We start from the raw sequence: 26,376 nt of genomic DNA, 5'->3' as shown, positions 1-26,376 counted from the left end.
CGGGGGTGGGGGGGTGGGGGGGGGGGATGTGTGTATTCATGATGTTCCAAAAGTTGAATCTGTTCATCTGGACGTAGCGTTTTGTGGGAGAAACGTTTCGTCACTCATCCAAGTGACTTCTTCAGTCTCAGCTGACTGCAGTTTCCCCAAATCTTATAAACAGTACATTTGCATAATGACTGAAACCAGCCCACTGAAGGAACAATGGGCTGTGAGGTCAGTTCCTTAATCATAACTATGCAAATTCCCATGACCATTGATCAACAATCACTGACCAAAACCCACTGATCAAAGACCACTGATCAATAGCCATGAGTACCATTCACAGAGAGTTGGGGAATGGCTGCAATCACAGCATTGTAAGATGGTGAAAGATGTACCCTTAGGCCCCCTCCTCGATTCAGAGATGGTCTTTCCCTTTTCACGTAAATGGCCTCCTTGACTCCGCGCTCAAACCAGCGTTCTTCCCTGTCCAGGATGTGTACATCCTCATCATTGAAAGAGTGTCCACTGGCCTGTAGGTGTAAATAGACTGCAGAGTCCTGGCCTGACGAGGTAGCTCTTCTGTGTTGTGCCATCCGCTTCGCCAGAGGTTGTTTGGTTTCCCCGATGTATAAATCCTGGCAATCCTCCTGGCACTTATTAGCGTACACTATGTTACTCTGTTTGTGTCGGGGGACCCGATCCTTGGGGTGGACCAGTTTTTGGCGCAGCGTGTTTTGGGGTTTAAAAGCCACAGAGACCCGGTGTTTAGAAAAAATGCGTCTCAACTGTTCCGATACTCCTGACACATATGGGATCACTACAGGTTTTCGCTTGGGCAGCGGTTGTCCTTCTCTCCTGGATCGGCTGGAGCTTTCTTTAGGTGTCTTTCCAGCTTTGACAAAAGTCCAGCTGGGATAACCACATTTACTCAGGGCCTTCTTGATGTGCTGTTCTTCTGCCTCCCTGGCCGCTGTGTCAGTGGGGATGGTGTTCGCTCTGTGTTGTAGCGTCCTGATGACACCCAGTTTGTGCTCCAGTGGATGATGAGAGTCAAACCTTAGATACTGATCCGTATGTGTAGGTTTACGGTACACATCCGCTTTTAGATGTCCCCCATTACTGATGGAAATCTCACAGTGTAAGAAGGCTAACCTGCCACTTTTCATATCCTCCCTGGTGAATGTGATGTGTCGGTCCACCAAGTTAATGTGATCCGTGAAATGTAGTACGTCCTGAGATTTGATTTTCACCCAGGTGTCATCCACATATCTGAACCAATGGCTTGGTGGTGTTCCAGGGTAGGATAGCAAAGCCCTCTTTTCCACTTCTTCCATGTACAAATTGGCCACGATGGGTGAAACTGGGGAGCCCATGGCACACCCATGTTTCTGCCTGTAGAACTGACCCTTGTATGTGAAGTAGGTGGAATGAAGACACAGTTCCAAAAGCAAACACACTTGGTTGATGCTGAGAGTGGTCCTGTTGCTGAGGTTGGTGTCATCCTGTAATCTCTTACGGACCACCTCCAACGCTTCCGTGACTGGGATGCAAGTGAAGAGAGATGTAACGTCGTACGAGACCATGGTTTCATCTGCCTCCATAATGACATCTCTCACCTTCTCAACAAAATCCAGGGTGTTCTGGATGTGGTGTTCAGAGCTGCCCACCAGCGGGTTGAGGATCGAAGCCAGAAACTTGGAGATGTTATAGGTGACCGAGTTAATCATGCAGACAATTGGTCTTAAAGGTGCACCCTGCTTATGTATTTTCGGTAAACCATACAGACTTGGTGTAGACTCCCCTGGGTACAGCCTGTGGTATGAGGTCCGGTCAATAGCCTTGTCTTGTTCTAACTGCTTCAGACAGTCTATCACCCTCTTCCTGTAGCCACTTCCTGGGTCTTGTTTCAGGGGCTCATAAGTATTTTCATCACTGAGTAGTGACAAAATCTTCTCATGATAGTCTTTCTGGTTTAGCAATACTGAGCACCTACCCTTGTCTGCCGGAAGGATGATAATGTTGTTGTCATCACTAAGTGATGTGAGTGCCTTCCTCTCCTCCATGGTGATGTTGGATGCTGGGGGCTTTGCATTGCTGAGACAGGCCGAAACTTTCGTCCGTAGTTGATCTGCTTCCACTTCTGCAATATTGTTGTTACGAATTGCTGTTTCTGTGGCTGTGATCAGCTCCACTAGCGGGATTTGTCTCGGTGTGACAGCAAAATTCAACCCTTTAGCAAGGATGTTTTTCTCTGTTTGGGTGAGCTGTCTGTCAGACAAATTCTTCACCCACTTGTCCACATCCTCCATGTCGCATCCTTGTCTCTTCTGGCCACTGAGGACACTCTCCATATTTTGCGGTGGTTTCTGACGTACAACAAGTAAGTCAAACTTCCTTTGTTGCCTGGTCTTAGACTTCTTGTGCTGTGCTAGACGAGCCTTCTCAGTGAAGTCAAAGACCTTTTTAAGAGTATTTTAAGAGTATTTTAAGAGTATTCTCATCTAAAAGCATTGTCAGTCTCCGTCGGATCCGCTCAGTGGGTTTTGGTCAGTGATTGTTGATCAATGGTCATGGGAATTTGCATAATTATGATTAAGGAACTGACCTCACAGCCCATTGTTCCTTCAGTGGGCTGGTTTCAGTCATTATGCAAATGTACAGTTTATAAGATTGGGGAAACCTGCAGTCAGCTGAGACTGAAGAAGTCACTTGGATGAGTGACGAAACGTTTCTCCCACAAAACGCTACGTCCAGATGAACAGATTCAACTTTTGGAGATTTACTTTCCTGGATGATTGAGAATGCATCAAGATGTATTCATGATGGTTTATGTTAATGAGAGTGTGGGGAGTGAGTGGGAGGGTGGGGTGGGCTGCTTTTAACCATGTAAAGCACTTTGAGCTACATTTTTTGTATGAAAAGTGCTTTATAAATAAAGATTGATTGATTGATTGATTGATCATTTAGCCATTTATTTTTAGCTCAAAATGACAACATTAACACAATAAAACAGGTCTCTTTCTTAAATAGAAGCCTGTCATGCTTAACTTTTGATAATATAAGTAAATCTTTCTTTAAGAGAACTCTGTCCTGCTTAACTTAAAATTATATAAATTAATAGAAAACAATAGAACGAAAAACATTCTTGTAACAGTGCACATATAGTGCATTTAGTGCAATTGGCTTCAGTTGAGGTATTATTTCAGCTTTTCTAATGCTAATCAGCTGCTCCCGTTTGTAAACCCGCTTGTACCCATGATTACGCATCATAACTCATCATCATTATTCATCTATGTATTACTTTTATGTATTAGTCATCTATTTGTTGTAATCATCTATCCTTGCAGTTGTTTATTACACAAAATAAATTATATTATCACACTTCTGGCCACATAGCGCTGATATTCACTGCACATGCCCATATTAACCTTAACCAGAGGGTTTAAAAAAAACAAACCAGTGTTTACATACCATATCTGCTTCTGCCGTGGCCTGGTGGACAAAAAATTGGTTAAGGGTTCCCCGAGCTTTCACGGCCCTCATGTTTTTCATGTGCCCACCATTAGAAGCATGCCTATGGAAAAAGTGCGCCGGCACACAGTGCAGTGCACTTTATAGGTGTTATCGTGCACTTTTTTCCAGCCAGGTGTTTTCCTTTTCCCATTCCTCCCTGTACTTTTGCAGCCTTTTTTTTCTTTCTCTGAGGGGAACAAACATTGCTGGTCTAATGCTGGGCTTACACTGTGCGATTTTTGGCCCATTTTGAGCCGATTTTTGAGTCGTGCGACCGATTTGGTGATCGGCCCGATTTTGGCCTTCATCGTGCATCGTGTAGTATACGTGGGGTAACGAGAAGCGATTAACACCTCACGACCAGCCAGTGGCGGTCCTAGCCTGTTTGGCGCCCTGGGCGAACACTCCCTCTGGCACCCCCCCCCCCCCCCCCCACACACACACACACACACACACACATACACACACACACACACAACACACACACATATGAAGAGAGAGAGAGAGTATGCATAGTATGGAAACGGCTACTAAACAGACATCATAATTCGTCATACAATGAGAACAGGACAAATCAACAATTGACACTGACTAATTAATATTATATTATTGCTTATATTGTTTGGAGTTTAGTCTGTTACTGTTACTATTTTTACCATTTCTTCTTGGAGGAACTGTAACCCACATAATTCCCTTAGGGATTAAGAAAGTATTGTGATTCTTAATGTTTTAGGATACATGACCTGCCATTATCCAATGACACATCTGCTTACCTGTATCTTTTGCTCGTTTCTCCTTCTAGGAGCCATAATTAAATGTATTGAATTTTAATGATCACCGGGTTTTCATTTGTTTGGTTGCTATGGTGATGTGTAACGAGAGTCACGTGGGTGCTAGCGGTGACATTAAGAGGACGTTGTCAGTCTGTCTTTCACTGGTTTGATTTTGACAGAGAGGAGGGCTGGGTAGCCGTAGTAGCCGCAGCCAACGAGTTTCCCCTTCTTGCATTAGAGCCTGTGAAGTTTTAAGAGTTTGAATCGCGAGCTGATCACATTGCTCTGTAAACTTTTCAAGCACTTTAATAAACAAGCAAGCAATTCCACCTCTCGCATTATTGCGTAAAGTTGACAGTGTGTCAGGCAAATAGAAAGGCTCAATCCCCGGCCTCTAGCGACTGTGGAAGTCGCTACACTCCTCCTCTTCTTTCTCTTTTTTTAAACTTTAAAAACGGGTTGTGTGAGACTTTAAATCAACAAAATATAAAATATACATTTTAAAATATTATTGATCCCTTTACCCCTAGTCCTAAAGTGTATATTAATGTTTTTACTATTAAATATTTATTGTTCGTTTACTTGCACTGCTGTAACTGGAGCCTCGTCGTCTCGTCTCTCTATGTACTGGACTGTATGTAGCGGAGATGACAATAAAGTTTACTTTGACTTCAGCAACGAGCAGGCGCACCAAGGGCTCTCGCGCTCACTTTTCGTGTATAGAAAAACACCGGTGCAAATTATAAGTCTGTATCATAATGTCTGGTGTTTTTGTGTTTGTTGGTTTGTTTTTATTTTGTTTTATCTTGCGAGTTGGTTATTAGATGCCGCTCCAGTCAGCCAGAGAATCCCCCCGCCCCGCCCTCTCCTCCCTGTGCCGCAAGCAGCAGGCGCACCCTGCAAACGGAGGGTGCCCTTACTCCCAGCAAATGGGCGATAGAAAACCGATCGGTGCCTATGCCATCCCCAATATGCGCTGGCATGATCTCGGGGCAGCAATTTCCATCCATCCATCCATCTTCATCCTAAGCCTAAGCAGAGAAGCCCAGACCTCCTTCTCCCCAGCCACCTCCTCCAGCTTATCCGGGGGAACACCAAGGCGTTCCCAGGCCAGCCGGGAGATATAATCTCTCCAGCGTGTCCTGGGTCTGCCCCGGGGCCTCCTCCCGGTGGGACACGCCCGGAACACCTCACCCAGGAGGCATCCTTGTCAGATGCCCGAACCACCTCAACTGGCTCCTTTCGATGTGGAGGAGCAGCGGCTCTACTCTGAGCCCCTCTCGGATGGCCGAACTTCTCACCCTATCTCTAAGGGAGAGGCCAGCCACCCTTCGGAGGAAGCTCATTTCTGCCGCTTGTATCCGCGATCTCGTTCTTTCGGTCACTACCCACAGCTCGTGGCCATAGGTGAGGGTAGGGACGTAGATCGACCGGTAAATTGAGAGCTTCGCTTTTACACTCAGCTCCCTCTTCACCACGACGGACCGCTGCAGCGTCCGCATCACTGCAGCCGCAGCACCAATCCGTCTGTCGATCTCCGGCTCCCTTCTCCCATCACTCGCGAACAAGACCCCGAGATACTTGAACTCCTCCACTTGGGGCAGGAACTCATCCCTGACCCGGAGTGGGCACTCCACCCTTTTCCGGCTGAGAACCATGGCCTCAGATTTGGAGGTGCTGATCCTCATTCCCGCTGCTTCACACTCGGCTGCGAACCGTTCCAGTGCGATCTGGAGGCCTTCACCCGATGAAGCCAACAGAACCACATCATCCGCAAAAAGCAGAGATGAGATTCTGAGGCCACCGAAGTGAAAGCCCTCCGCCACTTGGCTGCGCCTAGAAATCCTGTCCATAAAAATTATGAACAGAACCGGTGACAAAGGGCAGCCCTGGCGGAGCCCATCACCCACCGGAAACGAGTCCGACTTATTGCCGGCAATGCGAACCAAACTCTTGCAACGGTTGTATAGGGATCGAATGGCCCGTAGCAATGGGCCAGACACCCCATACTCCCGCAACAACCTCCCACAGGACACCCCGAGGGACACGGTCGAATGCCTTCTCCAAGTCCACAAAACACATGTAGACTGGTTGGGCAAACTCCCATGCAGCCTCAAGTATCCTTGAGAGGATAAAGAGCTGGTCCAGTGTTCCGCGACCAGGATGAAAACCGCATTGTTCCTCCTGTATCCGAGGTTCGACTAACGGACGAACTCTCCTTTCCAGCACCCTGGCATAGACTTTCCCAGGGAGGCTGAGGAGTGTGATCCCCCTGTAGTTGGAACACACCCTCCGGTCTCCCTTCTTAAAGATGGGGACCACCACCCCGGTCTGCCAGTCCAGGGGTACTGCCCCTGATCTCCACGCAACATTGCAGAGGCGTGTCAACCAGGACAGCCCTACAACGTCCAGAGCCTTCAGGAACTCGGGGCGGACCTCGTCAACACCAGGGGCTCTGCCACCAAGGAGTTGTTTAACTGCCTCAGTGACCTCGCCCCCGGAAATTGGCGGGTCATTCCCCTCATCCCCAGACTCTGCTTCCACCTCGGAAGACGTGTCAGTTGGATTAAGGAGGTCCTCGAAGTATCCCTTCCACCGCCTGACAATTTTCTCAGTCGACGTCAGCAGCGCTCCGCCAGCACTATACACAGTGCAAGTAGAGCACCGCTTTCCCCTCCTGAGACGCCTGACGGTTTGCCAGAATCTCTTCGAGGCAGTCCGAAAGTCTTTTTCCATGGCCTCTCCGAACTCCTCCCACACCCGAGTTTTTGCTTCAGCCACTGCCCGAGCCGCATCCCGCTTGGCCTGTCGATACCTGTCGGCTGCCTCCGGAGTCCCACAGGCTAACCAAGCCTTATAGGACTCCTTCTTCAGCCTGGTGGCTTCCTTCACCTCTGGTGTCCACCATTTGGTTCGGGGATTACCACCACGACAGGCACCAACCACCTTGTGGCCGCAGCTCAATGCAGCAGCTTCGGCGATGGAGACGCTGAACATGGTCCATTCGGACTCAATGTCCCCAGTCTCCCTCGGAATGCTGTTGAAGCTCTGCCGGAGGTGTGCGTTGAAGATCTCGCGGACTGGGGCCTCTGCTAGACGTTCCCAGCACACCCTTACTACGCGTTTAGGTGCACCGGGTCTGTCCAGCGTCCTCCCCCGCCACCTGATCCAACTCACCACCAGGTGGTGATCAGTTGACAGCTCAGCCCCTCTCTTTACCCAAGTGTCCAGAACATAAATAAATCATATAATACAAAAACCAACTATTTACATTTCAACTTTTAACTATTTAAATTTTAAGCTTTTTCCTTTTAAACAAGTTTAAAGTGAAACAATACAAAACACTGCAAACCACAGCCAATTAAATATAAATTAAAATATGAAAACAAAAAGAAGATGCATATTCTCTGTCATATGGGCCTGCATGAATAAACTTTCTGAATCCTTTATCATCCGCAACTGAAAATAGTTGTGGATGATTACTATACCTTTCTAATGTGACCTTGTTGTCCCTGGCTCTCTTTCTCTCTCTTTCCCTCGTGCTCTGTTCCTGTGCTACTGCCATTGTAACTACCGCCCCTCCCCCCTCTTCCCAGCGCAAAGCACAAGGCTCGCGTGCGGAGTGAAGAGAGAGAGAGTGAGAAAAAGGGAAAAAAAACCCCACGGCTCCCAATAAGGTGCTGGCTCGCGTCGTTCACTTCAAAGACCCGGCTCTAAGAGCCGTTTCGTTCGCGAACGACACATCACTACTGCAGTAGACCGGTGCTCCGCGCTGAGAGCTGCAGCTGCAGCAATGAGCGAATCTCATGACAGAAGACCAAATGAAGCAGATGGAGTTACATCATTTGTTTGTGTTTTCACGCACAATTAGTAGGATAATTCAGTGCCACTCTGTGTTTTCCGTGATACCCTGTCGTTTGGTGATAATATCTGCGTTCCTGCTGACCAGAGAAGCTGCTGACGGTATGTCGAAACTTTTTCGTACACGCTTGGATAGGCTTGGGCTGAAATGAGATAAACTTGAAGGGTTAACAACGGACAGGTGTCCAAATGTGACAGGGAAACATGAAAATGAAAAAAGAAATGTAACTGAGCATTACCAATGCGGGTCGTAGCGGTGGTGATGTAGAAATATAATCAAAATGGGAATATCTATGCGGCCCCGTTTGTAAAGTGAAACATGCTGAAATTAACGGCAACATTTTTCCACATTTAGCTCAAAACCTTACAAAAACATGTTTTTACGAGTCATTTGTTACAGCATTTAGTAAATTATTTGTAACTTACAATTTAACATTTAAAAATGTGTTTTCAATATGAAAAGTAATTTCAGCATGTTTCACTTTACAGACGGCATCCCCATAGATATCTGGTGGATTAAGAGTGTGTACAGATCGCAGCTCTGTTCATTTTTAGGACAGTTCATATAAACTAAAAAATTCACACTTAAGCGGGATTTTTCACATGAGATAAGATTATAAAAATCCACTGGAATGTAACAGAATTTAGATACAACTCGAAAGATCTTCATGGTGGTGGTTGATGGTTACAAAATTATGCCTCTGTTACATTATCGGTTCAGTACACAGCCAGGGCCTGTCGGTTTTATCTTGTTTGAGTACACGAGGACGTGGGAAACTAGCAAAAATGTTTTTATTTCCCTGTCAGTAGTTTGTCTGTTAGCAAAGTCACACACAAATAAGGTGATCATCTAGTCTCCTGGAGTTGAATAAATAAGAATTTGTAGATTCTTCTTTTTCAATCTGCTGTGAAAATGTAAGCAATAGTAAGGGTGTGTTTACTAAGTCAGTGTCTTGAGCAAAGAATAATCCAGCTAGTCCCCTTTTTTAGTAATACAGCCATGATTTATGGCTGTCAGATTACTTATTACCTAAAGTGTACTTTATAGTTATGTTAAAAGTGATATCAGAAACGAATGGCAAACTACAGCAGACTAAAGCAAGTTCAGTTCCTTAAAGCACATTGTGATACGACTGAATAATTCTAAATAGTCTCTATTATTCTCTTATTTCAAATTATGTAACTTTTATGATTTAAGGGGCACTGTGGTAGGACTTGACTTAAGCGGCCAAAGAAGTGCAGGAGACTGATGCTGTCCAGTGTAGCAAGTGATTAATTCACCATCTTGTGACCCAAACAATATTTACAAAAAATAAATAAGAAACTCAACTCCATAATTAACTCAGTTCAAATAAACATAACTGAACTTAAATCAACAGAAATTAAGGTCAAAATGCACACAGCTACACTGACCTGATCCTTCCATTCAGTAGGTAAGATGAACATTATACATACACAAACCTCTACTGCTACTCTTTACTAGCAACATAAACTCTGTGGTGTAATCACTACATATTACAACAATAAATATATTTCTCCATAAACCCTCTAAAATCATCTTTATTAAATTACAAGAATTCTTCCCCTTCTGCACTTGGTCTCTTCCTGTGACCTCAGATGAACCCAGAAGCTATAAAGCAGGAAGTAAAACTACATTTCCTCCTTTTGTTTCTGGAAGACAGGTAGGTAAGGTATGTCTAAACAATACAAATTAACAGTTGAAATAAATAACATGTTAACTTAACAAACTTGTAGGAATTGATTTAAACCAAGATGTTATATTATATAATCTGTAAAAGTGCAAAACATAAACAAACCCGGGATAGTAGACGTTTGCCTATTGCAGACTACATATGAAATATGGTTAAATCAAAACAAGAATGTTAACTAAGAATATGAACAAGTGGTACTCTCACCCACTTTGTCACAGGCACCTAATATCATTTAAATTATATTGTTTCTGTAAATAGCACAAGTTTTGTTCATGTTTATTGCTTGTCAAGTCGGTGGACTGAATGTGAAAAAGAAATTTAGCAGTCTTTTGTACCACTTAAAAAAATACTGCCTTATGCTAGCCGGTCTACCTATTGTTCCCCTCAAAATTTGAAAACCATTTCCATATTTTCAGTGTAGGTTTGAATTATTGCATCCGTATCATGACAAAATATGTGAGGTAAACACACTGTAAAAAAGAAAATGTTGAGAAAACGTAAAATTTCAAGGCAACATGATGCAAGAGATTTTTGAGTTTTCTCAACTTTTGCCAACTGTTGTTGACTTAACTAAGATTTACAAGTTCTGCCAACTTGGATCTTCTTGTTCACCTAATTAGGATAATCCTGGAAGTCTAACGAAGAAATTCTGGTTTCGATGCCATGTATTTCTGCCTTCACCAAACACAGATATTCTTGTTGAGTAATCATACAATTCTTACTCCAGTGAGTTGAAAATTTACCTATATAAACAAAGGAAAATGTATGCTGTTATTATACTTAAAAAAACACTTAATAAATGATATAGAATAAAACAAAGCACAATTCAATGTTATCTAAAAGCTTTTTTATTTTGTTCAACAGTCTTTTCAGTACATTTCAGAATGTCATGGGTAGTAGGGTGAATTTCTGTAAAAAAAAAACAAACAAAAAGAAAGAAAGAAAAGAAATAACAAACAAACAAAAACGTGTTGCCAGTTTCTTTTGGGTGCTTTGAGCACCCCAGCAGAGACGTTAAAATTCCAGAGTCCAGAACCAAAAAAGAAAAGTGCCCAGCAACTTAATAATTCACCCACACACACCCTGAACGTCTTGTAAAAGCTGAACATAACTATTGCACATTAAATAGCGTAGTGCCACAAACGATTGCCTATGTACCCAGACATTGACATTTTACACAGGCTTACTATGATGAACTATGGAAGTTAAAAGTTATTAGAAATGTTACCATCAATGAAGAGGAAACTAACACAGTTTTTTACAATACTACAAGACAAATTTTCACCATATATTCTCAACAATACAGATTCATCTGACTAAAATTTACATTTCGAATAATGATTTATCCACTTCGCCTTCATATTGTCCGACCAGGTCAAAATAAGATGGCCTGAATTGCTTCAAAGGTAAAACTCATCTGCTTTGGATAATCAATGTTGAGGGCATACAGAAGGCCAAAGAGGTATGCCAGGGCAGTAGAGAGATCTGGAATGTTATGTAGCACGATGTCCCCTTCCAACACAACTGCATGTTCTCGCACAGACGCATCGGCATAGTCATCTTGTAGGATGGTGAGGATGGCAACTGATGCACCATTCAACACTGGTTCCAAAATGTCAGTGTCCTGAAGAAAAGTAAAATATGAATTATTGAAAGCTAAGAAAAACTAAAGACAAAACAAATTTCTAAAGATTTTAACTTTAACCTCTAAACCATGCTGGTCGTTTGACTCATGGAGGTTTTAAGAAGAAAAAGCTTATTTTCCTTTAATTAATTCCACCTTGTGAGTTTTGTACAAAAATATTTTCTGCTATGGAACAACCACCAACAATGCCCAGCTGCTGCTCAGCAGAAAAAAAGGAGTGAGAGTTATGACAACTGCAATCCCCACTATAAAATTATCTGGACTGCACTGAGGAAGTGTACATTTCCATTTTGGATTAACTCATCCTTTAAAAACATCTCATAGCAATTAGTTTTACTTGCATTACTTTTTTGTACTTACTAAGCACTTAAGGAAAACCTCTGTTGCATCTTCCCTTGAGGAAAAAGGGCAGGCCTCTCAGTGCCCGTTGGACACAGTGTTGGATGTCTAAAGAGTATTCAGTGGAAAACAAGAATTTCCATTAGTGAAGTAACATGGTGTACTATACACAATGCAAAATCAATCTCATAGTAATGAAAGTAAAGCACAGATCAGACCCAGCAACACGCAAAAGGTACAATGTTGCCGCCCCCCCCCCCCCCCCCCCCCAAAAAAAAAACAACAACACCATGTTAACAATTTTACTTTCTTTTTACAAATTAAATAAAATACTGCCAAATAAGAACAAATCAATGACTAATGACATTCATTTTTACTGACATGTCCACTGATGTGTTTTGTTTGAAGCCAATATCTTTTTCAGTTTCTGTTAAGAGAAAAGTATACTCTTTTCTAAAAATGTCAGATAAAGGAGCACTTCACTCACCTGTTCATCAAGTTTATCCAGGAGGTCTTCCATGTCCTCACAAAGAGCTCCCTTCTTAGACCAGTAGAGTTTCAGCAGGCCAGGCACAAATTTGTCAAGGGATGCATTGAAGGTCCCCTGGAGGTCTTTGCTTGTGATCCGATGAAATTTTTCAGATATCTAAACAATACATTCACCAAAATATTGTCATTTATTCAGCACAGAAAATTCCTGGGTAGCTGTCTTGGACAGTCTGCACCATGTTATATGCCTGACTATGTTATCAACAGCAAAACCTACTTCAAAAATCTCTCATGAATACGTCTTTTGCACAGGAATAGAAACACCCCCCACAAAACCCAGTATCAAGATGAAAATACACATTATGTTCTAAGTTGCACCAAAATCTGTGACCAATCAGATTCTGTGACCTGCCTTAGTATTCTTTCCCTAACAATCTCAGTCTATAGAAGTCCTATTTCTAGCACAAAAAAACAACAAAAAAAACATGCTAAGTCAAAATTATGAGATTGCCTTTCTGTTTCACAATTTCGATTTAGCATGGGGACTCTTGTACTGGCAGAAATGTTCAGGGTAAGGATTTTAATATAACACTGGCAAAGGTCTTGACTGGAGTGGTAGCACAAGATAATAAAGTTGGCCAATGCATTACCCCAGCAAATACCGTACTACTTCAATATAAGTATAAATAATGGACAATTTGAATAATAATTAAATTGTAAATAAATTAGGACAGTCTTACCTCCTCAGAGGAAAACAGCGCAGGTCATCTCTCCTGGACCTCAGATACCATAGGCTGACACTCCATGACCTCTCTCTGTCTGAGAGAAAATGTTTGCAATAATGAAACATTTTAATATAATGTCGAAAAAAATATGAGAAAAAAAAGTTACAGATCGGACTCCCCGATCCTTACTGCACATGTGCAAAGTCGGACCGTACAGATCGATCTACCCGTGGAATTGTACATAAAATCAATACTCCACCAACAAAAAGGCTCTCAAAACAATACAATACTTTCCACAGCTTTGAAGGATGGGTCAGGTGTATCCTTCGGCCCACCCTATGCCAGAATTCATAGCGCGGCCCAGCCGATTCTAGTTTCAAACAATGGCGGCAGCCACTTAGTTTTAATATTACTCTTATTACTCTTTCTGGGTCACAAAGTAAACTTTTAAGATATTTTCAGGCGAGAATTTAGCTGTATAAATGTCAAATATCTGCTCAGTTTATTAAGACAACACATTTTTGCAAAAATGCTTCTACGTTTTCGGAGACGTCTGCTACCACCAGCTTCGATAGCTAGCTGGGGATTCAAGGCTCGCTAGAGCAGCGAGAACAGCGAACTCCTGGCATATCATTTTCAACCCCCCGTGCAGTCCTTCGCTAGCTTAAACATGATATATAAGTCCCCTAGATGACTTAAATATGTTATTGTTTGGCTTTTTTTCAGTGCTTTACTCGACCCTCCTGGGTCCTCAGGAGGATGCAGCCTAGCGCTTGTAGAAAATCCTAATAACAGATGTCGTTAGCTTACCTGCTACTGCAAATGGCCAGCAGCTCCCGCACCTGTCCAAAAAATGGTCAAATAATACACTCCAACTTCAGACCAGGTAAAATCCGTAATGGTCGAAAAATTTTAATTTTCATCCAACTTTGGCCACGTTTGTTCAAATTTTCTTAGCAGGTTTTCAGTTCAGAACAAGTCGACAAACCACTATCACACAGTCTGCTCAGGCTCGTTTGGTCTAGTTCAAACTTATTCAGACCACATGTGCCAGTCACCTACGGGGTTTCCCACTGGTTCCCAACTCAACTCAGAAAATCTACTCAAAAGTTGATAATCTTTGTTATGCTCGCTAGAAAATCTTAGTTAGGACAACAATGGAAGAAATTTGTTGGGCAGACAAGCTATTTTAGGTTGTAAATGGAAAGTTTTATTTCTAAGTCAGTTTAATTTGAAAACTTTACTCAAATCAACAATTACTAGTTATCGTTTTTACAGTGCATGGTTGCAGATGAAATAATGTATTTCTTGCTAAAGAAATCTTCTATGAAGTGTCTGTTAATATCAGACTTGGTATAATTAATTGAGGATCTTTTATTGTACTATCTATTTTCCCTGTTTTCTGCCATCTATGGCCACTGAATAATGATAGTAGGATTATTCATGCACTTACTCTCACTCACTGTGTTTGCACAGTTGCCTGCACATCTGCATCTGTTTGTTTTTTAAGTTTGCCCACTCCCCGATCTCTTATTCTTTTGCTTGTTTCTCACACTTACATATTTCAGATCAACAAACAAATTTTAATGTCAGACAAAAATAACCTGAAAAAATACAAAGTGCGCTTTTAAAATGTTATTTATTGAATTTTAATTCAATTCAATTCAATTTCAGTTCTTGCTGACAAGAGTTGCGCAACCAGTAATTAGATTTAGGCTCTTAAGGATTGTTTTGAGTCGACTGTGTGGGAGGTGATCTGTGACGACCACGGAGAGGACATCGACAGCCTTACTACATGCATTGCTGACTACATTAATTTCTGTGTGGATAGCACCGTACCTACCAGGACTGTACGGTGTTTCTCCAACAACAAACCTTGGATTACCCCAGAAATTAAAGCTGTCCTCAAGCAGAAGAGGAGGGCCTTCAAATCCAAAGACAAAGAGGAGTTGAAAAGGGTGCAGAGAGAGCTGAGGGGACTGATAAGGAATGGGAAGGACAGCTACAGGCAGAAGATGGAGAACCAGCTTCAGCAAAACAACGTTGGCGAAGTCTGGAGAGGCCTCAGAACCATCTCGGGCCACAAACATCAGAACTCTCTGCCTGGGAGGGATGTGAGGTGGGCAAACGAACTGAATCATTTCTTCAACAGATTTGATTCATCCATGAGGCAGTCTCCAACATCGGCTGCAGACTCACCCATCCCCACTGCTGCTGTTCCACCTCTGACACCTCAGACACTTCACACCTCCTCTACTCACCCTGCTCACTCCTCCCCACCCCCAATAACAGCATCCAATACACACTCAACACAAGGCTCCAGCCTGTCTCTCTCAACCACCCAGGTTAGGAGGGAACTGAGGAGGATTAATGGCAAGAAGGCAGCGGGCCCAGATGGCATCAGCTCAAGGGTCATCAGGTCCTGCGCAGACCAACTGTGTGGGGTGATGGAGCACCTCTTCAACCTGAGCCTGAGGCTGGGGAGAGTCCCACAGCTCTGGAAAACCTCCTGTGTTGCACCAGTGCCAAAGACTTCACATGCCAAGGACCTCAACAGCTACAGGCCGGTGGCTCTGACATCCCACCTGATGAAGACCCTGGAGCGCCTGGTCCTGGCTCAGCTTTGGCATCTGGTGAGCTCATCATTGGACCCACTTCAGTTTGCCTACCAGCCTGGCATTGGAGCGGATGATGCCGTCATTCACCTCCTACATCGTTCCCTCGCTCACCTGGAGACCGCTGGAAGCACTGTGAGAATCATGTTCTTTGATTTCTCCAGTGCCTTCAACACCATTCTTCCCACGGTCCTGAAGGACAAGCTGGAGAACTCTGGAGTGGACCATCACCTCACTACCTGGATTTTGGACTACCTCACCGACCGACCACAGTATGTGAGAACTCAGGGCTGTGTGTCGGACAGGGTCGTCTGCAGTACGGGGGCCCCACAGGTAACGGTTCTGGCTCCATTCCTCTTCACCATCTACACTGCACACTTCTCCCACAACTCCACCCAGTGCTTCCTGCAGAAGTTCTTTGATGACTCTACAATAGTCGGCCTCATCACTGATGGGGACGACAAGGAGTACAGTGGACTGACCCAAGACTTTGTGGACTGGTGCCAGCTGAACTACCTCCAGATCAATGCCAGTAAAACCAAGGAGCTGGTGGTAGACTTCCGCAGGCACAAACATCCTCCACTGCAACCTCTGAACATCCAAGGTATGGACATTGAGGCTGTGGACAGCTACAGGTACCTTGGTGTTCATCTGAACAACAAACTGGACTGGATTCATAATTCAGACGCCCTCTACAGGAAAGGGCAGAGCAGACTGTACCTGCTGCGGAGACTCAGGTCGTTTGGAGTAGAGGTCCCACTCCTGAAGACCTTCTATGACTCTGTGGTGGCCTCAGCCATCTTTTATGGTGTGGTCTGCTGGGGCGGCAGCATCTCTGCTGGGGACAGGAAGAGACTGAACAGGCTGATCAGAAGGGCCAGCTCTGTTCTAGGATGCCCTCTGGACCCAGTGGAGGTGGTGCGTGACAGGAGAATGGTAGCTAAGCTGTCATCCCTGCTGGACAACATCTCCCACCCCATGCAGGAGACTCTGACAGCACTGAGCAGCTCCTTCAGTGGCAGGCTGCGGCACCCACGGTGTGGGACGGAGAGATTTCGCAGGTCTTTCCTCCCCACTGCTGTCAGACTCCACAACAAAGACTCCAACTGATCAAACACACACATCCACACATGTGCAATAACACTAAGTGCAATACTCTTTTTCCGACAAAGTTGTATTTTTACTCAGTTGTATAAATCTGCATCTGTATTCTATTTTTATCCTATTGTATATTTTATTCTATTTATTCTACTGTATATTGTATTTTATTTTATTCTATTCTGTACAGTTGTGTACAGTATTTTATTCTTATTGTATTCTAACTTTTGCACTGTCCACTTCCTGCTGTGACAAAACAAATTTCCCACGTGTGGGACTAATAAAGGTTATCTTATCTTATCTTATCTTATCTTAAAATATGATCAGGTAGTTTTGGAGTTTAGTTTTTATGCATAATAACTAAGAAATCAGAAAAGCAGCAAATGCTTTTTCATAGCACTGTATTTCTGTAATTGACATAGTGTTACTCATTGAGACTAATCCAAAACAGCTGACTGGCAGATCCAGGCACATGGTCAGGGAGAGCTTCGTCTGCTTTTGCTTTGTTTTCTATTTCTATTCTATCACTCAGCCGCTTTTATTTAATTGTTGAAAGTCAAAATAACGATCAAGATAAATCATAATTATGCAGCTTGGACATTAGTTTTTAAGTGTGAAAATCGTCTTGGATGCTCTTCTGTTTCTACTTTTTCAGCTGTGCTGCGATCTTTAATTGTATTTGATTAATTGTGAAGCCCTAAAATTCTTGGACACTCTTGTTTTTATTTTTTATTGTTTTGTTCTGCTCTTTAACAGTATTTCACTTTCCAGCTCTCCAGGTGATTGGTGGAAGTGTGACAGTGGTTCAAGGAGGCACCGCTATCTTACCGTGCCATGTCATCAATACCAATGATGTCCTGACACAGATTACCTGGCAGAGGAAGACAAGAGAAAAACCTCGCAATGACAATTTCCTAACTATCTTACCCAGAAATGGAGTGCAGTTTGTTAATGGAGGTGATGATCGATTTAAATATATCGGGAATTTTAACAATAAAAATGGAACTCTCCAGTTATCCAATGTTACCCTGAAGGATGAAGGCAGCTACACGTGCATCTTCACCTTGTTTCCCAGTGGAAATCAGAAGACAGAAATACCTCTGAACTTGCTTGGTATGAAAAAAAACTTTATTTAAAATATTCTGGGTGTTTGTGTGTGAGACAGAGACAGAGTTACTTTCACCATCTTGCTTGCATATTGACCTACTTGTGTGCTGTACCTCTCCTAGTGCCTCCTTTCACAAACATCAAGGACAATCTTCCCACTTTGGGCACAGAAGAGGTTTTATTTGCTACCTGCACGGCTGTTGGCTCGAAGCCTCCTGCAGAGGTGAGGTGGCTCACTGATGCTTTGGGAGACAAAGTGAGGACGACAACAAACTCCACCCAGTATGACAACGGTACGACTACCACAGTCAGCTCTGTGTTTGGTGTTCCTATGAGAGAGATTAACGGTCACCAGGTCCAGTGTGTCATCAGTGGTGACTCCCTGTCTACAGAAAAAAGTCTGCCCTTCACCATACAGGTCTACTGTGAGTATCAGCTGCTCATGTAGTTTATTATTATTTAATGTCCTTTGTTGTGTCACTGTTGATTTTAGAATTTTAATTGTTTAATCAAATTGTAGCATGTCTGCCACTATGACCCCCCCCCCCCCACACACACACACACACACTTTTCACACGCCGTTTCTTTTATCACAGTGTTTTTATTTACATTTTCTACACTGTTATTTGCTTTAGAGCACTGTACGCCAGCTCTATGCTGTCCTCTCTCTGTCCGCTCAGCGTTTTCTCCCAATGCACCATTTTGCTGCTGCGTAGAAATAGGAGAGGTATAATTAGATATTGGCTGTCAACTGTTCCAGCCGGCCTCTGGGACTGCAGCATTTTCTTCATATGCGATTGTGACATTTCCCCTGCTCTCATGACCTTGTCTCCTGGTAGACAATATTATGTCACAACAGTTGAAGAAAGAATTTCTAAAAGATAAGCAGAGCAAAAGTCAAGACAAAATGAGGATATCTATGTTGATACAAAGGCTATTGTTACGCCATTATTGTTAAAGACTAAATAATACTTAATGTGGGTGTTTTATTTTTGGACTGTCAGATGAAAGACAAAATACCAAGTACCAAAAAATTGATCTTTACTGAGGTCAATTTGGAGCTTTTAGCTATCTTGAATGACCTTAGTTTACCTGAGCTGAGGCATGGAAAAAAGTCAAATTTAACACTCATTGATTTAGTCAGAGACATGCTGACTTTCAGTAGCTACAGTTAATGGACTGAGCTGTGCCAGAAATCCAAGGTAATGCCAGTGAAGACATAGAGGAATGCTCTCTCAGCAGACCTTCATCCCTCAATACCAATCCATGACCATTTCAGTGACACAGCACTATCCTGCAGTGTTACCAACCTTCAGTTTTTTTAGTTGAAGGTGTTTGTAAAAAAGTAACCAAGATTTATGGATTCGTGTGCCATGATAGGATTCAAACATATGTGAAATCATTAATATTTAATTTATTAGTTCAGGATTAACACACTTTTCTCTATATTTTTTTGCAGTCTCACCCACAGAAGTGAACATTAGAGCAATTTCAGAGGACTCGTTTGAGTGTGTGACAGAAGCCAACCCAAATGCAAAATTTAACTGGAGCAGGTAAAGTCATTTGAATAATTACTGTGCATGCGTGTGTGTGTGTTCCTGTCTAGCTATCTTTGTGAGGACCAAAATCTGCATTCTGCTATACTTGTGAGAACCAACAGTCACTTGTGAGAACACACAAGTTCGAAGGCCTATTTGAGGCTCAAAATGTGGTTTTAGTGTCAGGGTTACAATTGGGTTATGGTTAGGTTTAGGGTTAGGGTTAGGCATTCATTTTTAATGGTTAGGGTTAGGGTAAGGGGCTGGGGAAACCATTATGTCAATGAAGGTCCTCACTAAGATAGCTGAACGTGTGTGTGTGTGTGTGTGTGTGTGTGTGTGTAAGAGGTGGGTGGCAGGTGAGGCAGGACCCAAACACAAAGGGATGAACTGGAAGAGGCAGCTTTATTGCTGTAACAAATGCTATACTCAAAACTAAACGGTACAGGCCAGGAGGAAACCAGGAAACTAGGAACTAGAAAACACAGCAAATAGAAACAACACGACAAGGAACACACAATGAGGATGGGCAACAGGTGATAACACAGCTGGACTAAAGAAGCCAGGAAAATAGACAAAAGGACTGTAAAAACTAAAACAGGAAATACGTTAACACAGAGACGGAGACCAAGTCACAAAGGCTTGGCACAGGGACCCGGGAGAAACAAGCATGGGGACATAACTGACTCGGGAGAGGGAAATGGAACAACAAACATTAAGACAAGAGAAAAACAAACGTGAAGATGAGACTGACTAAACACAGGAGAAGACAATGAGCAAGAAAAACTTAAAAAATCACACAAAACGGAAGACTAAAAGAAACATACTTAATAGATGACATACAAATAACCACAAACCTAAGATTCACATAAACTCTACAAAAACAGCATAATGTCCAGAAATTTAGAAACACTGGGCCACAGACCCAGTACCATGACAGTGGGTCTTTGAATGAATTTGAATGACAAATTTGTATTTGAATTCTGTTCTCTGATAAAAAGCCTGAGACTGGTGTTTATGGCTATATTGCCTATAACTAGGTATGTCAAACATCTCCCTGGACTTTCTACTGGTCACGTGTAAGAGTAATCTCATGTAAAATGCAAACTGCTTCTAATGGAGCTGTGTAAGATAATTTCCATAAATGCTCTGCATGCAGCAAGCAAGTAAATTAAATAAAAATTCTGTTAAAGTTGGGCAAATTTGGATACTTGTTGTGCATTAGATACTTGTGGTGGCTCCATAGTGTAGTAGTTTACACATTCGCATGTGAAATCTCGCTGGTTTGAGACCAGGAGGAGACCCCTGCAAGCTCAAATATTCAGAGCTATCTGCTGTGGTGACTGCTTGTGAAAAGGGAAACACTGAAAGAAGGATATTCCATGACAGTCTTTGTGAAGTTTTTTTCACCTGAATAGATTCCGTACCGTATGTTTTTTGTTGTTGTTGTTGTTTATAGGTTTCTTTCCTTTCATTGACACTGAGCTCTTTCCAAGAGATAAATGTGCAAACACATTTGAATTTCAGGGCAAATTCAGCAAACCTTTTGAGCCTTTCATTTTCTATTCCTTTATTATCTTGCACTGACCAAATTAAAGTTAATTTACGTTTAAATCTATTTAAGCTGATTTTCTTCTGCTTGCTGCTCCCTTCAGGGATCATTGCTCATCTGCCTTCACTCAGCATATCCTGTTCATCCTCTTCTTCACCAAACAGCAGTATAGTTTCTACCAGCACCCTACTGTTAGAAATCATTGTTAAGCCAGGCCTCTGACCCATCTCATATGGAAATCTTAATGATACGCACATTTGGTTGATGCAGATCTTATGTGGAATGCCCCTCCTGACAGACTTTCCCGAATTATCTGGCCTTTGAACCAGCACTAGGAATACACTGCAGTCTTTGTTCGTGACACATTTTAAGCTCCTGGTTGAACATACTTGTGATTTTGATCACAAGATGAAACTGGAATAAAGGCTAAACCCTAAAAATACGCAGTAAAACTACAGTCAGCCAGCCAGGACCTGTGGATTCCAAAAACAAACATTCTCATGAGTCCTGCTTTCTGTGGTTTAAAAGCAAAAATAAAAATAATGGTTCTAACCCTCCTTTTTATGTTATACATTTATACATATCTGATTATCTTTTCTACTTTTTTTTCTACAAGAAAACATATTTTTGTTGAAATAATTAATTCAAGTCAATGTGCAGTGACAAAACAGGAAAACTGCATTCAAAAAGCCACATAAGATTATCTGCTGTATTCTACAGCTTTGCTGTGCAATAGTCAACAGACATTGTGACTTGACTGAAAAACAATGTTGTAGATTGTTTTTCAAAGAACAGTGTGTTGTCATTGGAACTCATTGGATTGCGTAGGCTGTTCTAGCTCCGCAGACAGAAGCTGAAAGACTGTTGACATATAGCTTCACTTATCATTGTCAACTTATGTAGTTCAGGATCATGAGTATGGGGGGCTGGGGCCTATCCTATCTCCTATAAGGGTAAGAGGCGGGTCTCCAGCTTACTAAAACAGAGAACCAGTAACTGCATGTCTCTAGACTGTGGGAGGAACCCGGAGTTGCTGATGAACCCATGCAGATACAAGAAGAACAAACAAACTCCCAACAGAAAGGCCGGATGGTGATGGTTTAAAAAAATATATAGAAACTAAATAATGAATCATCTGGTCAGCTGATTCTGAGATACAGAATCATGAGTTGCCTGTTTTGTTTTTTGTTTTTTTTTTGTTTTTTTTAGAGGTTATATCCATAATGTGCACTCAAAATCTAAATTAAGTGATTTTTAACTGATTGTGCCAAAAGCTAATATTAAAAATGTTTTTTTGCTTTTGTTTAATATTAGCTTTTTAAATTAATTAGTGCTTTTTTTTTATCTTCTTGCTTTCAGATATATAGTGTCTTGTACATGTTTGCGAGCCTTTCCCAGTGTTTCCCTCAGTGTTAAGTTGCTGTTTATATGTTTATTTAACCTTTGTATATTTACTTACTGTTTTAATTTCATACTCCTTTATTCTGAGCTTTGTGTTCAGGTTTACTTCCTCCGCTGTGTTTGAAACTAGAAATAGATGCAGAAAAATGTGTCAAATTAACCAACACGTTAGCTGCTGCACCATCAATTCTATTAACAGAATTTATTATAAAGCCACATATACAGATACACATGTAAAGTATTTTTGTTTTCCTTTTTTGTTTTGTTTCACTATTTGGGTCCTTATCCTGCACTTAATAATGGCAAGATGAAGTTTCATGAAGCATTAAAGCTTTTCATCCACTTGGTACACTCATGGGCCAAAGCTTCATTGTGCTTCCTTTGCTCTACTGTGCCAACAAATCAAAATCAAATCAAAATCAAATCACTTTTATTGTCACATCACGTGCAGGTACACTGGTACAGTACATGTGAGTGAAATTCTTGTGTGCGAGCTTCACAAGCAACAGAGTTGTGCAAAATACAATAATGTAAAACAAGCAAAATATAAAAATGGCTAATCTAAAAAGTAATAAATATATGTACAATATGTAAAGGTATATACATTACTGAATGTGTATACTAAATATGTTTTTCTACGTGTGTGTGTTTGAGTGTGTATATAGTATGTATATACATGTTTTACAAATGAAATAAAGTAAACAATAAAATAAGATATATAAAATATACAGAGGTTGGTATGTGCAAAACAGTGGTATTTATATACAGTATGGAGTGCATAATGTTGAAGTTCCAGTAGTGAGGGTGAGGTGTCTATGAAGTGTTCAGCAGTCTGATGGCCTGGTGGAAAAAGCTGTCTCTCAGTCTGCTGGTACGGGACCGGATGCTGCAGAACCTCCTTCCTGATGGTAGTAGTCTGAACAGTTTATGGCTGGGGTGACTGGAGTCCTTGATGATCCTCCCCGCTTTCCTCAGGCACCGCTTCCTGTAGATGTCTTGGAGGGAGGGAAGCTCACCTCCAATTATCCGTTCAGCACACCGCACTACTCTCTGGAGAGCTTTGCGGTTGTGAGCGGTGCTGTTGCCGTACCAGGTGGTGATGCATCCAGTGAGGATGCTCTCAATGGCACAGCGATAGAAGGTCCTGAGGATGCGGGGGCTCATGCCGAATCTTTTCAGTCTCCTGAGAAAGAAGAGGCGCTGCTGCGCCTTCTTCACTGTTTTGTTTATGTGTACTGACCACGTAAGATCCTCAGCCAGATGTACACCAAGGAAGCGGAAGCTGCTCACTCTCTCCACAGCGGCGCCGTTGATGGTGATGGGGGTGTGTACTCCTCTGCACCTCCGGAAGTCCACTATCAACTCCTTTGTCTTTGCGACGTTGAGGGTGAGATGGTTGTCTTGACACCAGTGGGTCAGGGCGCTGACCTCCTCCCTGTAGGCCGTCTCATCACCGTTGGTAATAAGACCCACCACTTTAGTGTCGTCCGCAAACTTCACAATGATGTTGGAGTTTCTAGTGGCCGTGCAGTCGTAGGTGTAGAGTGAGTACAGGAGAGGGCTCAGTACACACCCCTGTGGAGCACCAGTGTTCAGTGTGATGGGGGATGAGGTGGTGCTGCCCAGTCTGACCACTTGGCGTCTGTCAGACAGGAAGTTAAGGATCCAGCTGCCGAGGGAGCTGCTCAGTCCTAGATCCTGCAGTTTCCTGTCCAGCTTCGAGGGAACGATGGTGTTGAATGCTGAGCTGTAATCTACAAACAGCATTCTCACATACGTGTCTCTCTTCTCCAGGTGTGACAGGGCAGCATGGAGTGTCAGGGCTATGGCATCATCAGTGGACCTGTTGTGGCGGTATGCGAACTGTAGAGGGTCCAGTGAGTCGGGTAGTGCAGAGCAGATGAAGTCCCTGACCAGCTTCTCGAAGCATTTGCTCACGATGGGGGTCAGGGCTACGGGTCGCCAGTCGTTCAATGAGGAGATGGTGGAGGATTTGGGTACAGGGACGATGGTGGCCATTTTGAAGCAGGCTGGGACTACAGACAGAGAGAGGGAAAGGTTGAAGATGTGTGTAAACACTCCAGCCAGCTGAGCCGCGCATGACTTGAGGACGCGGCCGGGAATCCCGTCCGGACCAGTAGCTTTGCGTGCGTTCACCCTCCTGAAGCACTTCCGCACATCCTCCTCAGACACAGTGTGCGCACTGACGTCATCCGCGGTGCGCACACTGTCCGGTCTCGTGGTGTTCGCTGTGTCGAATCTAGCGTAGAATACGTTTAGATCCTCACACAGAGAGGCCGTGGTCTGCGGTGTGGTGGTTTTCCCTCTAAAGTCTGTGATCGTGTTTAGTCCCTGCCACATACTCCGAGGGTTGTCAAAATGTTGCTCCACCCTGTCCCTGTACTCACGTTTGGCTGCTTTGATCGTCTTCCGGAGTTGGTAATGTGCGTGTTTGTAGTCCGATGTGTTCGCGGAGGCAAAAGCGGTGCTCCGTGCCGCCAGTGCTGTGCGAACATCTCCGTTAATCCAGGGTTTTTGATTTGGGAAGGATTTAACTGTTCTGGATGGGACGACATCTTCCACGCATTTTCTGATAAATCCGCAGACTGAGTCTGTGTACTCATCAATGTCTTTAGCAGCCACATGAAACATTTCCCAGTCCGCGTGATCAAAACAGTCCCGCAGCGTAGACTCCGATTGGTCCGACCAACGGTGCACCGCCCTCAGGGTTGGAGCTTCCTGTTTCAGCTTCTGCCTGTAGCCGGGCAGGAGCAGGATGGAGCGGTGATCTGATTGGCCGAATGGGGCGCGGGGGAGGGCTTTGTATGCATCCCGGAAAGAGGTGTAGCAGTGGTCAAGAAGCCGGTCTCCACGAGTGCTGAAATGGATGTGTTGGTGTAGTTTTTGTGAGACTTTCTTCAGGTTACCCTTATTAAAGTCCCCGGTCGTGATAAACGCCGCCTCTGGGTGTGCGGTTTCCTCACTGCTGATCGCGCTGTACAGTTCCCTGAGTGCTCGGTCAGTGTCGGCTTGTGGGGGAATGTAAACCGCTGTAATAATCACTGCTGTGAATTCCCTCGGTAGCCAGAATGGCCGGCACTTAATCATCAGGTACTCCAGGTCCGGTGAGCAGAAAGATTTGACTGGGTGCACGTTCGCATAATCACACCAGCTGTTGTTGATCATGAAACATACACCACTGCCTCTGCTTTTCCCAGTAAGCTCCTGTGACCTGTCCGCGCGGTGCACAGAGAACCCTGGTAGTTGTATTGCGGAGTCCGGTACCTTGTCCGATAGCCAGGTTTCTGTGAGGCAGATCACGCAGTCCCGCATCTCTCGCTGGAATGAGATCCGTGCCCGAAGCTCGCACAGCTTGTTCTCCAGAGACTGCACATTAGCCAGTAATAAACTGGGTAACGGTGGTCTGTTAGTGCGCCGTCTCAGTCGAACAAGAACGCCAGATCTTCTCCCTCTGCGTCGGCGTTTGCGGCCTCCACAGGCCCAGAACAAAGGCGTCTCAGGTGAGATGAATGGGGGGTCTGCAAACGGAGGGTCCGTGTTGCAAAACTTGAACTCCGGAAAGTGATGAGAAAGTCCATCTTTTATGTCCAGTAAGGTTTGTCGGTCGTACACAAGGAGACATGTGCTACTCGTGAAAAAATAAAGAAAAAGTAAAATTAAACACAAAAAACAAGTGGACAAAAAATGTAAAACAAAGTGATTATAGTAAGACTATGGCTTCAGTGTTGATTTGAATAAATTAATGACCTTTGTGATGCCAAAACATGAATTCTAAGCTTATTAATATGGTGTCCATCTAATATAATGGTGGGATCAAAAGGGAAACTGGAAACAATTGGGAAAGGTTTGTGATGTAAATGTGCATTACCCTCTCTACCTGCCCGGATCATGTTTTTCGTGGAGCCATATCTTGTAATTGGGTAAAAATTAAATAATGTAACATTTTGGTGTGAGCAAGAAAAGTGAAACAAAAAGCTAATGACTAAAATTAATTTGCATTTT

General features: G+C 43.3%; 1 protein-coding gene across 4 annotated transcripts in view; it reads left to right on the top strand.

The window, feature by feature from the left end:
- Window positions 1-8,040: 8,040 nt before the first annotated feature.
- The window catches only part of LOC134646257 (nectin-4-like), a 47,123-nt gene continuing 28,787 nt past the window's right edge, over window positions 8,041-26,376 (top strand). For all 4 annotated transcript variants that reach the window (XR_010096637.1, XR_010096636.1, XM_063500092.1 and 1 more), the window contains exons 1-4: window positions 8,041-8,234; window positions 17,527-17,868; window positions 17,985-18,287; window positions 19,322-19,415. Coding sequence is in view for 2 of the 4 variants with exons in the window: in XM_063500092.1 (XP_063356162.1) it covers window positions 8,078-8,234; window positions 17,527-17,868; window positions 17,985-18,287; window positions 19,322-19,415 (896 nt within the window). In the remaining 2 variants the exon portion in view is untranslated. The remainder of the gene's footprint in view (window positions 8,235-17,526; window positions 17,869-17,984; window positions 18,288-19,321; window positions 19,416-26,376) is intronic.

The sequence above is a fragment of the Pelmatolapia mariae genome, linkage group LG16_19 (assembly GCF_036321145.2).
Source record: "Pelmatolapia mariae isolate MD_Pm_ZW linkage group LG16_19, Pm_UMD_F_2, whole genome shotgun sequence".
Lineage (NCBI taxonomy): Eukaryota > Metazoa > Chordata > Actinopteri > Cichliformes > Cichlidae > Pelmatolapia > Pelmatolapia mariae.
Note: the sequence above shows the minus strand (reverse complement) of the source record. Positions and strands in the feature narration are given on the sequence as shown.